The sequence below is a fragment of the Nuphar pumila genome, chromosome 3, assembly GCF_984573655.1.
Source record: "Nuphar pumila chromosome 3, dmNupPumi1.hap1.1, whole genome shotgun sequence".
NCBI lineage: Eukaryota > Viridiplantae > Streptophyta > Magnoliopsida > Nymphaeales > Nymphaeaceae > Nuphar > Nuphar pumila.
Window position 1 is genome coordinate 130,115,271 of NC_143251.1, and position 13,526 is coordinate 130,128,796.

Genomic DNA, 13,526 nt, shown 5'->3' on the forward strand with positions numbered 1-13,526 from the left:
CAAAACAGTAATACCAACATCAACGGATCGGGTTTACCTGGACCAAACCCTGTAGGGTCCGGGTATGGTGACAACTAAAAAGACCTGGGTCTGGACCCCAGGGTTCGATTAGTACATGGACCCAGGTATAGTTTGTGAAATTTTATACCAGGTCTGGGCTTGACCCGAGTTCTGATTAAGACCTGCAATTTTTCGATGTAAAATGATAAAAAAATATTATTTACCGGGTCTGGTAGTTCTTATTGGGTCCAAGTATGGTTTCCTTATAGTAGACCTGATTAGACCTGGGTCCGAAACCGATACCATAACCAAAAATCTGGTTCAAGTTTGATTTCAACTGGGTCCGAACCAAACCCGACCCCTAACCAACATTGGTATTACCTTCATTGAGTCATAACCATACTCAATCTCATCCCCTATGGCATCCCCCATCTTCATGCCCCCTTAAATCTTCTGATGCAAGTTATTTTGATCAAATCTGAGACTATAGATGGATTTAACATGGTCGATTTAATAACAATCGACCCTTAATCGAATCTTTTAAAAAATAAAAATGGTTTTCTAAATTATAAATTCTTTTGTTTTGTCAACCGTTTGATTTGAGAATCAGCAAAAAATCCTGCACAGAGGTCGGATTTTGGCAATTTAAATGTTGATCTTCAGCAAATGAATGACGTAAATCACATATGTGGAGTCTGATTGGAACAAAACAACTTGCATTAATGAAATTCAGACCGATTTGTACTCGATCCCTGTTATTAATTTGTAAAAATAATAATAAAACTGAGGATGTGAAAGACATTCCTAGAAAAAACTGCCGAAAATCTCATTCACAGAAAAATGCTTTTAAAATATAGTTTTTTCGACAAAATTCAGCATATAAAAAATATAAAATATACATAACATACATAATGCATAAACATATAGATAAGCATAAAAATGTTACAATTAACGGGTTAAAACACAATATTTTTAATAGAGACTATTTTTTCAAAAATATCCCGTTATTTTTGTATAATGTGGATCAGTGAAAATATCGTTATATGTGACACAACTGCAAAGTAGATGGACACGTGGCAAATACCCACATCAAAGAAGAAAAAGCTGATAATGTTTTGGAATAACAAACTAATCATCCATTCATCCTGACTGACTCAGTGACATGAAAGTCAGTTTACCAATCAATCAGGGATAGAAACGTCATTTGCATGGAAAGAAACAAAAAACTAATCCTCGTCTTAATCATTGATTAACGAAAATTAAACCGAATTAAAAAATGAAACTAACGTTGATTATTAAAATTGATTACATAAGAAATAATCTCCGCGTTCCTTCCCATTTACCCCACCCTCTTCTTCCCTCTTCCTATATATATTCCGATTCGGGCCCTTCGTTTTTTTCAAAAAAAAAAAATAGTAATAATTTAATTCAATTTTTCTTCCCCAGATTTCCTGGTCACTCTTACTCGATTCGAACGGATCAGAAAAAAAAACTCTGACCATAAAATTTTCTTCGGATCGTTGATTTTACTAATTCTTTTAGTGCGATTTTCGGGGAAGATTTTTTCGTCTGATGGGAAGTGCATGCGGATCTCGGTAAGATATATATTTTTGGTATTTTTTGGATTTGGTTTTTTTTCTTACGTCTGGTGAGTTCTTTGCTTGTTGTGTGATGTGATTATTGGGATATAAGATCTAAATCGAGGTTCTAGGCCTGAGTTTTGGTGTGTGTTTTGACGATTTCTTGGGGTTTTTTAAAATTGGGGTTCTGAGATTTTCGGCACTTTTTTTCTTGCTGGTTTTTCGCTTTACTTGTTGTGGAGTTTGATGATTTTGGGTTTGGAAGAAGTGTGGTGGTGTTGATTTTGAGTTAAGATGGGTCGGTGATCGATGGACGAGGGATTTCTTCGATTGTTTTGTTATATTCTTCGTAGTGGTGATTGAGAATTTGGGGTTGTCAGTGTGGACTAGGATCGCTGACTGCGGCGTGGTCTTTAGTCGAATGCGAAGTGGTTGTATGGTAGTATGCCACATTTTGTAGTGCTTGATTTAATTTTGGGTTGAACGATTCGAATCCGAAAACTGTGAATTGTTGTTGCTAAACGCCACTAGCAATTGCATTTTGATCTTTAGATGAAGTTTTGTTGGCTATGTTACTTTGTGCACGCTATAATTGTGTAAGTTTTGTAGATGAAATTTTTTATGCCCAGGTTGTATGGTGTTGATTCCCTGCTTTGTGTACAATTTTCTTTGCTTATATAGACGGGTCTTATCAGGCAGACATCAGACGAAAAACTGGTGTTGAGGTGTTGAGAAACTGAGTGATTAGCGCCTTTTCAGTCATCTTTGATGTTGGGTATGTGTTGTTATTGATAACAATTTGCGATCGATCAAACTGTGTATGGAATATTGTAAGATTGCAGGTTCTTTAGGAAGTGTCTGACATCACTGTTAATTATCGTTTTTGTGGGAATGTTGAACAATTGCAGAGGTATTTTGGGTTTGGAAATAGATTTTGTCTGATTTATAATTTTTGGTCTTTTTCTGTCATGCTAAAGCTACCAAAACGAGGATCACATTTTGCTGCGTGAGATACGCTTGACCAACAAAATTTCATTTATGATGGAATATTGGAGATGTGCTGTGAAGTGAATGTATTATCCAGTGATGCAAAATGGTGTCAATGTTTTCTTTGTCTGTAAGTTTAATTTTCAATCCTCAGTATGAAATCCTGTTAGATTTTATATTGCTGCAATTATGAAGTCTTTATTGTTAGTAGAAGGACATGGTCAGAGTAAATGAACATTCCTTTTCATGGAGAAAGCTCCTTTTGTTCAACATTTGAAACTGTGCATGAAGAAAAATTTGTTGTTGCTGAGATTAAATATTTTGTTGATCCTAGCCCGATGCAGTAGGGCGATTAAGTTTGTAAATTTGCTCAGCAGTTGGTACAAAATCTTATGTTCTGACCCTATTTAGTTGGAGTAGGCTTGGTGAGAGTAAAGGGTGCTAGACTTCTTGAATGATGAGATTCAAAAGTTGAATTCTTCTTCCATTTTAGGAATTCTTGAGAGTTTTGACCTCATTCCATAGTCCATTCACGTGTGTTAGTAGTAGAGGTAGAGGAGCTATCTTCACAAGTGACTCGGACCATGATGGACATTGAGCTAACAGAGACCAAAGGGGTGAAAGTTGTGCAGTCAACTGTTTAATGGAGATTGCAATGTTGTCATTACCACCACGCTGATCTGACTGAGCTGCTTTCCATGCTGGTCATTGATTAACCATTCACAATATTTGTTTCTTTTCCATACAGGATCAGGGCAGACGAGGGTATAGAATAAATTTTCTTTTCTTTCTAGCTCATCAGGAAACTAAGAGAGATAAAAAAATTCAAGTTTGAAAATCTGTAACTGGATTTCTAGATTATTTGTTGGCTTGCATAAATTCACATGCAGATGGTGAGAAAAACAAGCTGCATGCTTGCAGAGGAGTATTAAGTTTTTATTAATTCTTTTTAGTTCTAGTTCCTTCCAAGTCAAAAAGTTTGTGGCTGACAATCTGGATCTGGTTTTACTATTTTACTGATGTTGATTTCAAGAAGAAAATTAGTCTAGTGTTGAGTACTTTTGGAATTCTTTTTTTCTTCCTACTGTTTGTTGTCTGTCTTTATCTGTTACCATTCAAAGTGTGGATATTTTGGCGATCAGATCTAATCCTGAAATCACCCTTCATGGATTGGCCCATATAGCAGCATGCTCAACCTGTATATCTATGAAGATTGGTATTTAGTGTTTAGTGGTTTTATGTAGTATTTCATGATATTTGAATGGATTGGTCAATTATGCATTTTAATTGCCATATTATTGATTTCCTTTTTTATGTATGTCTTATTCCATGATCTTCTCACTGAATATTTTCAGGTGGTGTTGGTTCTTGGTGCCTAGCGTTAGCTGTTGATATCACTCTTTTCATCTACCCTAAGTTTGAACAATTTTGAAGTGATCTTTTTTTGGGTATTGATATTACAGTAAATAAAGGTGGGAAACTAAACGGATAGGACTTGATAAAGTTGCAGCAATTTTATCTGCAGCTCTAAGGCATGTGACAACACCACATTCTCCAACTGCATCTGGTTCAGTTTCAGCTACAGCCTCAAGCTGGAGATTTGGCTCAGCTGGATATGGAAAGAAAATAAGCATGAGACCTTCCTCATCTCTACAAGATCTCTCAACTTACAGTAACATTATTCCTGAAGACAGCCATCGTGACTATGGAACTGATACAATCACAGCACGTGCAAAATTTGTTCCAACAGCTCTGCAAAGGGAAACTGCAGGTTCAAGTTTTTCAAAGGAGAAAGGCTCGCCACCATCCTCATTTGCACGTAAAAGATGGCTGCGAATAGCTACTGTTCTTTTTTTCATTTTCTTGCTTACTTTGTCTTTCTACATTTGTTCGAGGTATTTCAGTACTTTTTGGTCTACCAAATCTTCTCAATATTCTGTAATTTTGGATAGCGGAAGCACGGGCACCCGGGTTTATGTGTACGAGTGGTTACCTGATAAAAGTAGACGCCATGGAAGTCTTCCCTTGATAGTTAAATCTTTGCCTAAGGACCCTCAAAAAAAGCCCATTGTGAGGAATGGTCGTGCTTATCGTCGTATGGAAACAGAACCTGGTTTTGACAAACTTGTACACAATATGTCGGGCTTGAAGTCTGCCATAAAACCCCTTCTTCAGTGGGCTGAGAGGCAAATACCCAAAAGAGCACACAAGAGCACTCCTTTATACCTTTATGCTACAGCAGGTCTTCGACGGCTGCCACATGCTGATTCAAAATGGCTTCTGGATAATGCGTTGGTCATTTTAAAAAGGTCGTCATTTATGTGTCAAAAGGAGTGGGTGAAGATTATCACTGGCATGGAGGAAGCTTATTATGGATGGATAGCTCTCAATTATCACATGAAGACATTAGGCTTTGGAAAGTCAAAATCAACATTCGGATCCCTAGACTTGGGTGGTTCCTCTCTGCAAGTAACTTTTGAGACTCAGAATATTTTGCATGATAAAACTAGTTTAAACTTGAGCATTGGAGCAGCTAAGCATCATCTTAGTGCCTATTCTCTTTCTGGTTATGGCCTAAATGATGCCTTTGATAAATCTGTTGCACTTCTTCTCAAGAAGCATGTTGGGAGTATCAAGAAAGTAAATGACAAGATAGAACTTGATCATCCATGTTTGCAAACTGGGTACAGAGAACAGTATGTATGTTCTCAGTGTGCTCCAATTGATCAAGGGGGAAGTCCCCTGGTTGGGAGAAGAAGTATGAAAAAAAAAGCATCAGGAACCATTATCGAATTGCACGGTGTCCCACAATGGGGGGATTGTGTGTCACTTGCAAAATCAACTGTTAATTTGTCAGAATGGTCGCATTTATATCCCAGCATGGATTGTTCAAAGAAACCTTGTGCCCTGCGTGATGATTTAGCCCAGCCCTATGGACAGTTTTTTGCAATGTCTGGATTTTATGTTGTCTTCAAGTTTTTTAACTTGAGCTCCAAGGCTTCTCTCAGTGATGTCCTGCAGAAGGGTCATGATTTTTGTGGGAAAACATGGGAAGTTGCTAAAAACAGTGTTGCCCCGCAGCCATTAATAGAGCAGTATTGTTTCCGTGCACCTTACATAGTTTCACTTTTGAGAGATGGCCTACATATAGATGATAAGCAAGTAGTTATTGGTTCTGGTAGCATCTCTTGGACACTAGGTGTTGCTTTAACAGAAGCTGGACAAATATTGTCGAGAACAATTGAGATTCAGGGGTTTTCTATTTTCCCTCATAAGTCGAACCCAGCTCTTCTCATTGCTATTATATTTATATCACTGGTGCTCGTTGTTTCCATCATATACTGTACTGGCAAAGGAGCCTCAAGATGCTTCCGTAGATCATTTCTCCCACTTATTATGAACAAGAGTGCAAACAACTCTCCTTTTAGATTTATGCATTGGAGTCCTATCAATTCCGGTTTTACTCATGGGTGGTCTGGTAAGCTCCTGTATCTGGCTGTTCCATATGAAATCATTCAGGTTGTGTTTACTGTTCCCATTCATAATTGTTTTATCTTGCAACTACATTTGTTTATGAGGGTTGGATCTTGCTGCTTTCTAATAATAATTTTGTTACTCATATTGTGTATACATCATGGTTCCAATTAATGATTTATCTTGTTCATCTGTGGCCTTATTTTTAATAGTTTTGAGGGTTTTTTCCATGGCATACCACCTGCTAACATGTTCTGGCCTCATTTATGATGTAGGTTTTCTTCTTGGTTGATCATATCCTATAATTACTTCTAGTTCTATCTGTTACAAGAGCTCGTCCAGCTGGATGTGAAAAACCTCTCCCTGTATTCTTTTTCAATTATTGATGGTTTTGGGTGAATTTTTGTTTTCCATAGACTGTTATTTTTTCCACCGTTTAGTGTAGTTGTCACCATACAATGTTGCTAATTAGACGAGGTATTGCAATACAAAGAGGTGATTTGTCCTTACTAGATGCTTGGACTTTTATGTTTCACCCTCCTCTCAATATGGCTGTGAAGTTTCTGGACCTTTTCTTCTCTTGGACAGCATAAGCATAAGTTTTCTCTGTTGCTCAGCGGTGACCTCAGTTTTACTGTAGTATTCATTGGAATTTTGTATAAGCACATTAGTAATGAATTTTGGTTCATTGATATTGCTTGTAATTTAGTATTTTCATTTTTAAATGATGAGATCTGCTCTACTAGATGATTCAAAACACTTGCAGTTTTTGGAACAGTATGTGAACTAAATAGATGGCTGTACTGGTTCTCTAGCAAAAGCATAGACTTGGATATAGGTTTAAGGATACTAGTGAGTGGTTGGTCTTGTATGCATGACCCATTTAGTTTGGTAAATGAAATAACCACGAAGAAAGCACCACTCCTTGATGCAATTTCATCAGAATGTATGATCTTGAAATAATATTTGGAAATATGTGCTGCGGCTGCTGCCAGAATCAGCATGTTGCTTAGTACTTATAAAGAGATTATTCACTTCTTTATTTCAGTGATTGTCAGAAAGACAAGGAGCGTATAATCTAGATCACATCTACTGGTTATAATGGCCTGATGGAGGCTTGTGCCACTAATTTAACTTGGAAGAAGATGCCCCTTATTTAGGTATAAAAGTGCTTAAGGAGTTCAAAATGTAATGCTATCAATTGCTCAGCTGCATCCCAGGGGAACAGTTTGATAACATTTGCAGGTTTGCAGCCTCGAATTGATCTTCCTGTTCAGGCTTCCTATCAAGTATCCCCCAGAAAAGTTGTCTGATCTTTGGAAAATATTTATAAAATCGAGTGATTCTGGTTTTACTTAAGTCACTAAGTTTGTCCTACTTATATGGTTTGGATGCTTGTTCGACATTAGGTTGGAGTCACTGTAGAGTTGAAAGAGCCCTTCAAGGTATTGAACCAATGTCATTGGTTTTGGAGAGGTTACTTTCAATTATTTTTAAAGAACTGCCACTGTCTATAATTTTTAAAAGAAATTCCTGTGGCTATATGTGTTCTATAATTCACTGTCGTTTCATCTTTAATTGTCTCATTCTAGAGGTGTTATGAATGTTAACATCAGTATACCACTGCAAACGCTTCATACGACTTTATGTAGCTATTCTTTTATTTCTGAGAAATGGTTGCACTGCAGGCACTTATTGTCATGGGCTGCATACAAGCCCGGTCTGTGACACTTATATTGCCCATTGAAATTCCTTGTCTTTTTTTATTATAGAAAATTAGTTGTACAAATTAGAAACGAAGTGGATTGTGAATAATGTGTTGTTTAGATTGAAAATTTGGAAATAGGAAAATGAAAATCTCAAGATATATTGAAAATAATGTTATTTCACAAAATAACAGGTAAAATTTAGCAATTATTTTCATGTTTTTTTCAAATATCTGTGACATATTGATGGTTTTGACATATAGATGCATACAGATGCTCATATTTAGTACTCTGTCTCTCTCTCTCTCTCTCACACGTGTTCGCATGCAGCTATATATACACACTTGATGGAGGACTAAATGTCTTATAAATCTACAAGAGAGGTTGATATCTTTACCCCATCATCTTGTTTTATGATGGCCAAATTGAGGCAGTGTTTATGGATAGGCATATTTTGCCTATAATATTACTGAAATTAGTGATGAACGATTTTATAAATGTCAAGCATGTGTGCACTTTTCTTGTAACTTGTACATCTACTTTTATCTGGCTAGTGATACTTAACTGTTTTTTATTGATTCCCTTTTATTGGTGATAAAAAAAGAAAAAAAAAACTGAAAATGGTTGAGAAGCTGATGAATGAGAGTGCTAGTCAATGATTTTAGCATGATAACATGTGGCTAGCGTACATATTGCACAAGAAAAGCTCTGAATTGTTTGTGATGTTTCAGGTGATGGAAGAGTGAAGACACCATTAAGTCCCACAACTGCTGGCTCTGAGCAACGGCCATTTGGATTTCCACATGGTTTACGCAGTGGCAATATCAGCCTCATCGAATCTCTACCACATGCCCCAATCCGTGGAGTTGCTCACAGTTTTTCCACTAGTAGTTTGGGGCAGATGCAGCTGGAAAATAGCAGTGGATCCTTCTGGGCTCCCCATCGAAGTCAAATGCGACTTCAAAGCAGGCGATCACAGTCAAGGGAAGACCTTAGTTCCTCACTTGCTGAGGCTCACATGGTGAAAGTGTAGTAGGTGTTTGTAAATCACTCCCACTCCGGTACACTTTGCCCAGCTTCAATTTTTATCAAATATAGTAGACGAAATTCGGCAATATTCTTGTTCTTTGTTGCTAGCTATGTAATACAGACTCTTCTAACAGGGCAATGCACCCGCGTTGCACCCACACCCATGAGGGTGCGACACTTGGACACTGTTTTCTTTGTGTCAGGTGAAGTCAACCAAACCGAGATTCATTTCTGTCCAAAAGTAGATTCGGTTAACCCTAACCAAGTCCAGTTTTATCTAATATTATATATATATATATATATATATATATATATATATATATATATATATATATGTGCATAAATGTACACACACATATATGTCTCTCTCTCTCTCTCTCTCTCTCTCTCTCTCTCTATATATATATATATATATATATATATATATATATATATATATATATATATATATATATATATATATATATATATATATATATATATATATATATATATCATAGTCCCCTGTATCATTAAAGGTAATTTCTCTGCGAAGGTATTTCTCGGAGAGATTATCAAAAGTTGATAAATCTCGGAAAAATATTGGGAGTTTAAAAAATTGAAAAAATATAAATAACAACAAAAAGCTAAGAAAATAATAAGTTTTTCATTATTTTTATTTCAAAAATATAAAGAAACATGTTTTAAAGGTTTTAAAATATAAAAGAAACAAAAAATAGGAAATGCAAACTTTAAAAAAATTCTCAAAAAATATTGTGATATTATCACGATATTTTTTTTTTGCGATATATTCTTGATATTATCGGCTACCTTGAAATAGCTGATAATATTGTGATATTTTTAAAATATTGGTGATATTGGTGACAGTGATATATATACCCTCCCCTCACCCAAGTGTTTTTAAAGTGCTGCATCGTCACATCTGCACCCGAACCCGCATCCGCAACCGTACCTATGTGACATAGGTTGCTAGAGTTTTGTGGCATCTCCGAATCACATTCTTTGTGTACATGATATTCCTGCAGCAATTTCTAAGTACAGAACTTTTATTTAGAGTTGCATCATTAAGCTTCATCCTGACACTGAGCTGTTAGACCACAGATAGTGAGAACCTATCTTTACAATAAATTGCTTAATTGGTGGGATATTGAGTTGGAATTTTAATGATGACATTTGCAGATGAATGGTACTTTCCATGTGATATCCAACGGCTGTTTGTAAAATGAATGAGAGGAGACAGAGTACTCTATCATCTTAGGTAATCCTGAAGCGTACACTGTTCATTAAGAAAACCAATATCCCCTTAAATTTTAGGATGTATTGCTCTTCTAATCTGTAAAAATGATTACGACATTAATAAAGCCAGTAGCTATGCAAACCAGTTGATTAGACAATGACATAAACGTACAACGAAAACATTTCAAAGGACCTTTTCTTACTGCATCATGCTGCTGGAACAAGGTTCTTTTAGTAAGAAAATGTGCACTAGGATAAATATAAACTAGAATTCTCTTTCATTTTCTGTTTTTGGTGGAGCACCCTATCAAAATTTCCAGCAAAAGCAAGTTGGATATTCCATTCCTGTCCTTTGGCTTGAGGGCATGCTTGAATTTCAACAAACAGAAGTTTTACATTTCTGTAGGCACATTTGAATTCATGCATCCTTACATGTACTTTAAAACAAGTATAGGCTACTGGACACCAGTTGGATTAGACACTGACATGAAACCTGGAACATAAGTGTTTGGAGTTTCTTGTGTTACTGCATCATGCTGCTTCGACAAAGTTTAGTAAGAAAATACATGCAGAGTATTTGTTGCTCCTAGAGTTTGTCGTTCAGCTCCTGTTACTGTTCTTCAAGAGCAACCTATCAAGCCATCAGGCACTTAAAGTGAGTTGGAAATTTTTTCCTGACCCTGCTGTTCAAACTTTTGTTAAGAATGTTCAACAGAAGTTCACTTGGGTTTGCTTGTGTCCCACTTTTGGAATGGTATATGAAATACTTGTATTTATTGAAAGTGAACTTATTGGCTTATAAAGAATGACAATAGGAAACCAAAGCTACCTTTTTTTATGGTGGCATTTTGATGATTGGCATGGATATTTTAATAAAAGAGGTAATCATTGCTATGACATCTCCAAGAGTAATCTTTTGTATATGCACCAGTACTGTGAAAACATCATCATGTGGCAGAGGTACTCAATGCTATGACATCCCCAAGAGTGATCTTTTATATATGCCCAGTACTGTGAAAACATCATCATGTGTCCGAGGTACTCAATGCTATGACATCCCCAAGAGTGATCTTTTATATATGCCCAGTACTGTGAAAACATCATCATCAAGTGGTAGCTAGTACCCGGCATAAGACATCTGCATGCCTATGGCCTCTAACATGTACAAAACCCTTAGTCAAGATGAACAAAGCCATCCACATTGTGACATTCATCCATTCACTTTGCATCGTTCAGTTGTTTTGGCCCCTACGATCTACTAATGTTAAGTCATGCAATAGAAGTGAATGGACAATCTTTGAAAGCTTGCTGAATAGTTGTGCATTTATTTGCTGATTAAATTCTTAACTATGAAAGTCTTTCTAACTTTGAGTTTGACTTTTGTGCTTTCTATCTTGTCTAAATTTGATGAAACAGTTCACTTTCTATCTGTGTTTGTGAGGCTGAACTTGCATGTGCCTTTCTCACGGTGAGGTAGGTGTTCTGGTTGTTGCAATGAATAAATTCGTGATTCTGATGATTTTCAAAGTGCTCTTGCCAACTAATTCCTGGAAGACTGTTCCATTTGCTTCTGCTTCAATTTTAACCTAAATTTGAGTAGCCTTTTCTGCTTTTTGTTTGTGTCACTTTTCTTGCTTGTTCTTTCTCACGGTGAGCCAGGCATTGTGAATATTGCAATTAATATATTCATGATTGTGATTGTTTCAGAGTATTCTAGGTTTGTAGCCAATAATTTCTTGCATGAGTTTTATTTGTCCTCATTATACCATCGCATAAACTGGTCATAGGGTATGTAAATGTAAGTGTTTTGTGGAATCAGTGACCTGTCCAGATCAGTGTTTTTTTTGCTGTCTTTATAATGTATATTTGTTATACCGTGTCCTTTGCAGATTTCGACTAGCTTCTCATGTGCAAAAAGTGAAAACTAAAAAAATGTGAAGGGAGAAAACTGAAACTGAGCTTCATCATCGGACAAAAGAAACAAAAGGAAAACTACTTATACATTCTTTGATTAAGATTTCCTAACCATTTAATTCTTTTACTAACAAGTGTTGCTATGCCATCCGAATAGTTTAAGGTGTAAAAGTAAAACATTGAACTGTTATGGGGATGTAGGTCGGTCTGAACAAAAAAAGTAGTTGCTAATTTTTCGTCTACATCTCAAGAAAAAACCATGGGGCAACCACAATATCCTAGCTAAACACCATTCTTCGTAGGTGAATAATTGCAATGAAAGTTTAGAGGGGCAATCTTTTTTGCTAGTGCACCAAAGCATTTCCAGATTTTATGCTTCTCATCGATCTACTTTTTTAGCATAAAAACCTAGCCCCCTTTCATTTGCTGTTGTTACAGGGCCCAGAAAGTACATTTCCTATGTTGCACTTGTATATGCAGCCTCTCGAGCCTGGTACTGTTGTGTGGATATTTTGGACCTCCAGACAGCTTAGCCAGATCTAATGATGCTGCTGAGTTTGACATTGCCTGTCTGGCTAATTTAGGTCAGATTGTGTTATGCCTGCTTTTTATGTAATAGAGCAAATCTAATGTGCAGTAGAGATTAAGGGAATACTCTAATCGAGAAAAAAATTCCCACTGGATCAAGTTTCCCTTGTTTGCATGTATCTTAGAAAAGTAAGAAAATGGTGTCAAAGGTTTTTTAATTTGTACAAAATTGGAGACCTATATAGATGATTAATAGGTTTTCGGAAAGTCTCAGCACCCACAGTACTTTACAATTTGCATTCATGTCCTAGATCTAGGAACCTGGAGGAGCGATCCATCAGCTCTTCTTTTGGATGTGGTGAGGTTTGATGAAGCATAACTAAAAACTCGATTGCTTTTTGGATTTCCTTCTTGATCAATGATAACTGCTGCATTGTCATTAATGAAGATTTTTCAACAAATTTGCTTCCTAAACAAATACATCTTAAATAGATCTCACAGAGAGAGAGAGAGAGAGAGTATTAAATACGTAAAGATCAAGATCAAATACCAATAAAATCGGTATAATATTGAGCTATGTTGAATATCTCGCAAGGTTCTTTGTCTTATTTCTTTCTCTTACGCTTTTCTATTTAGTGGCTTTTTCTTTCAGCAGATTTAACTTTCCAGTAAGAAAACATATCAAAAGCTATATTGAAACTTCAAAGTCCTATCATACTCTTATATTTTATTTTATTTTTAACCTAACCCTACAGAAATAGACTAATGGTTTCTTTAGTAAAAAATGAATTTCAGATCATGATTGCGATGTGCGTACAGGTTTTCAAGAGCTTCATCAGTCAATTGCCCAATACCAAAACTTTATGATTCAGAAAATCATACTTTATGTCAGAAAAACACAATCCAAAGTGTGATCCCCAGCACAGAGACCGTGGTGAACATATCTATGGGGTCGGTTGAGTCAATACAGCTTGCACCTTTGATTTTATAACTTGATATAGTACATGAGGTCAGTTGTACAATATATAAAATATATATGTGGTGTGTGTGTGTGTGTGAGAGAGAGAGAGAC

The 13,526-nt window shown here is 36.2% G+C and overlaps 1 protein-coding gene across 2 annotated transcripts; it reads left to right on the plus strand.

The window, feature by feature from the left end:
• The first annotated feature begins 1,427 nt into the window (after positions 1–1,427).
• Positions 1,428–8,862, plus strand: LOC149843808 (putative apyrase 7). Of its 2 annotated transcripts, none has more exons than XM_090001941.1 (3): positions 1,428–1,595; positions 3,923–6,045; positions 8,479–8,862. In XM_090001941.1, exons 2-3 carry the CDS (start codon positions 4,200–4,202, stop codon positions 8,778–8,780), a joined length of 2,148 nt encoding a protein of 715 aa, XP_089858067.1. In that variant the 5' UTR covers positions 1,428–1,595; positions 3,923–4,199; the 3' UTR covers positions 8,781–8,862. The 2 variants fall into 2 exon arrangements, with proteins under 2 accessions (XP_089858067.1, XP_089858066.1); XM_090001940.1 differs by having other exon boundaries at positions 4,031–6,045.
• Positions 8,863–13,526: the final 4,664 nt, after the last annotated feature.

Excerpts from the sequence above, each read along its gene's own strand:
- LOC149843808 (XM_090001941.1), top strand. The coding sequence starts at position 4,200 with ATGAGACCTTCCTCATCTCTACAAGATCTCTCAACTTACAGTAACATT. Across the intron at positions 6,046-8,478 it reads TTTTACTCATGGGTGGTCTG|GTGATGGAAGAGTGAAGACA; the intron begins GTAAGCTCCTGT and ends GTGATGTTTCAG.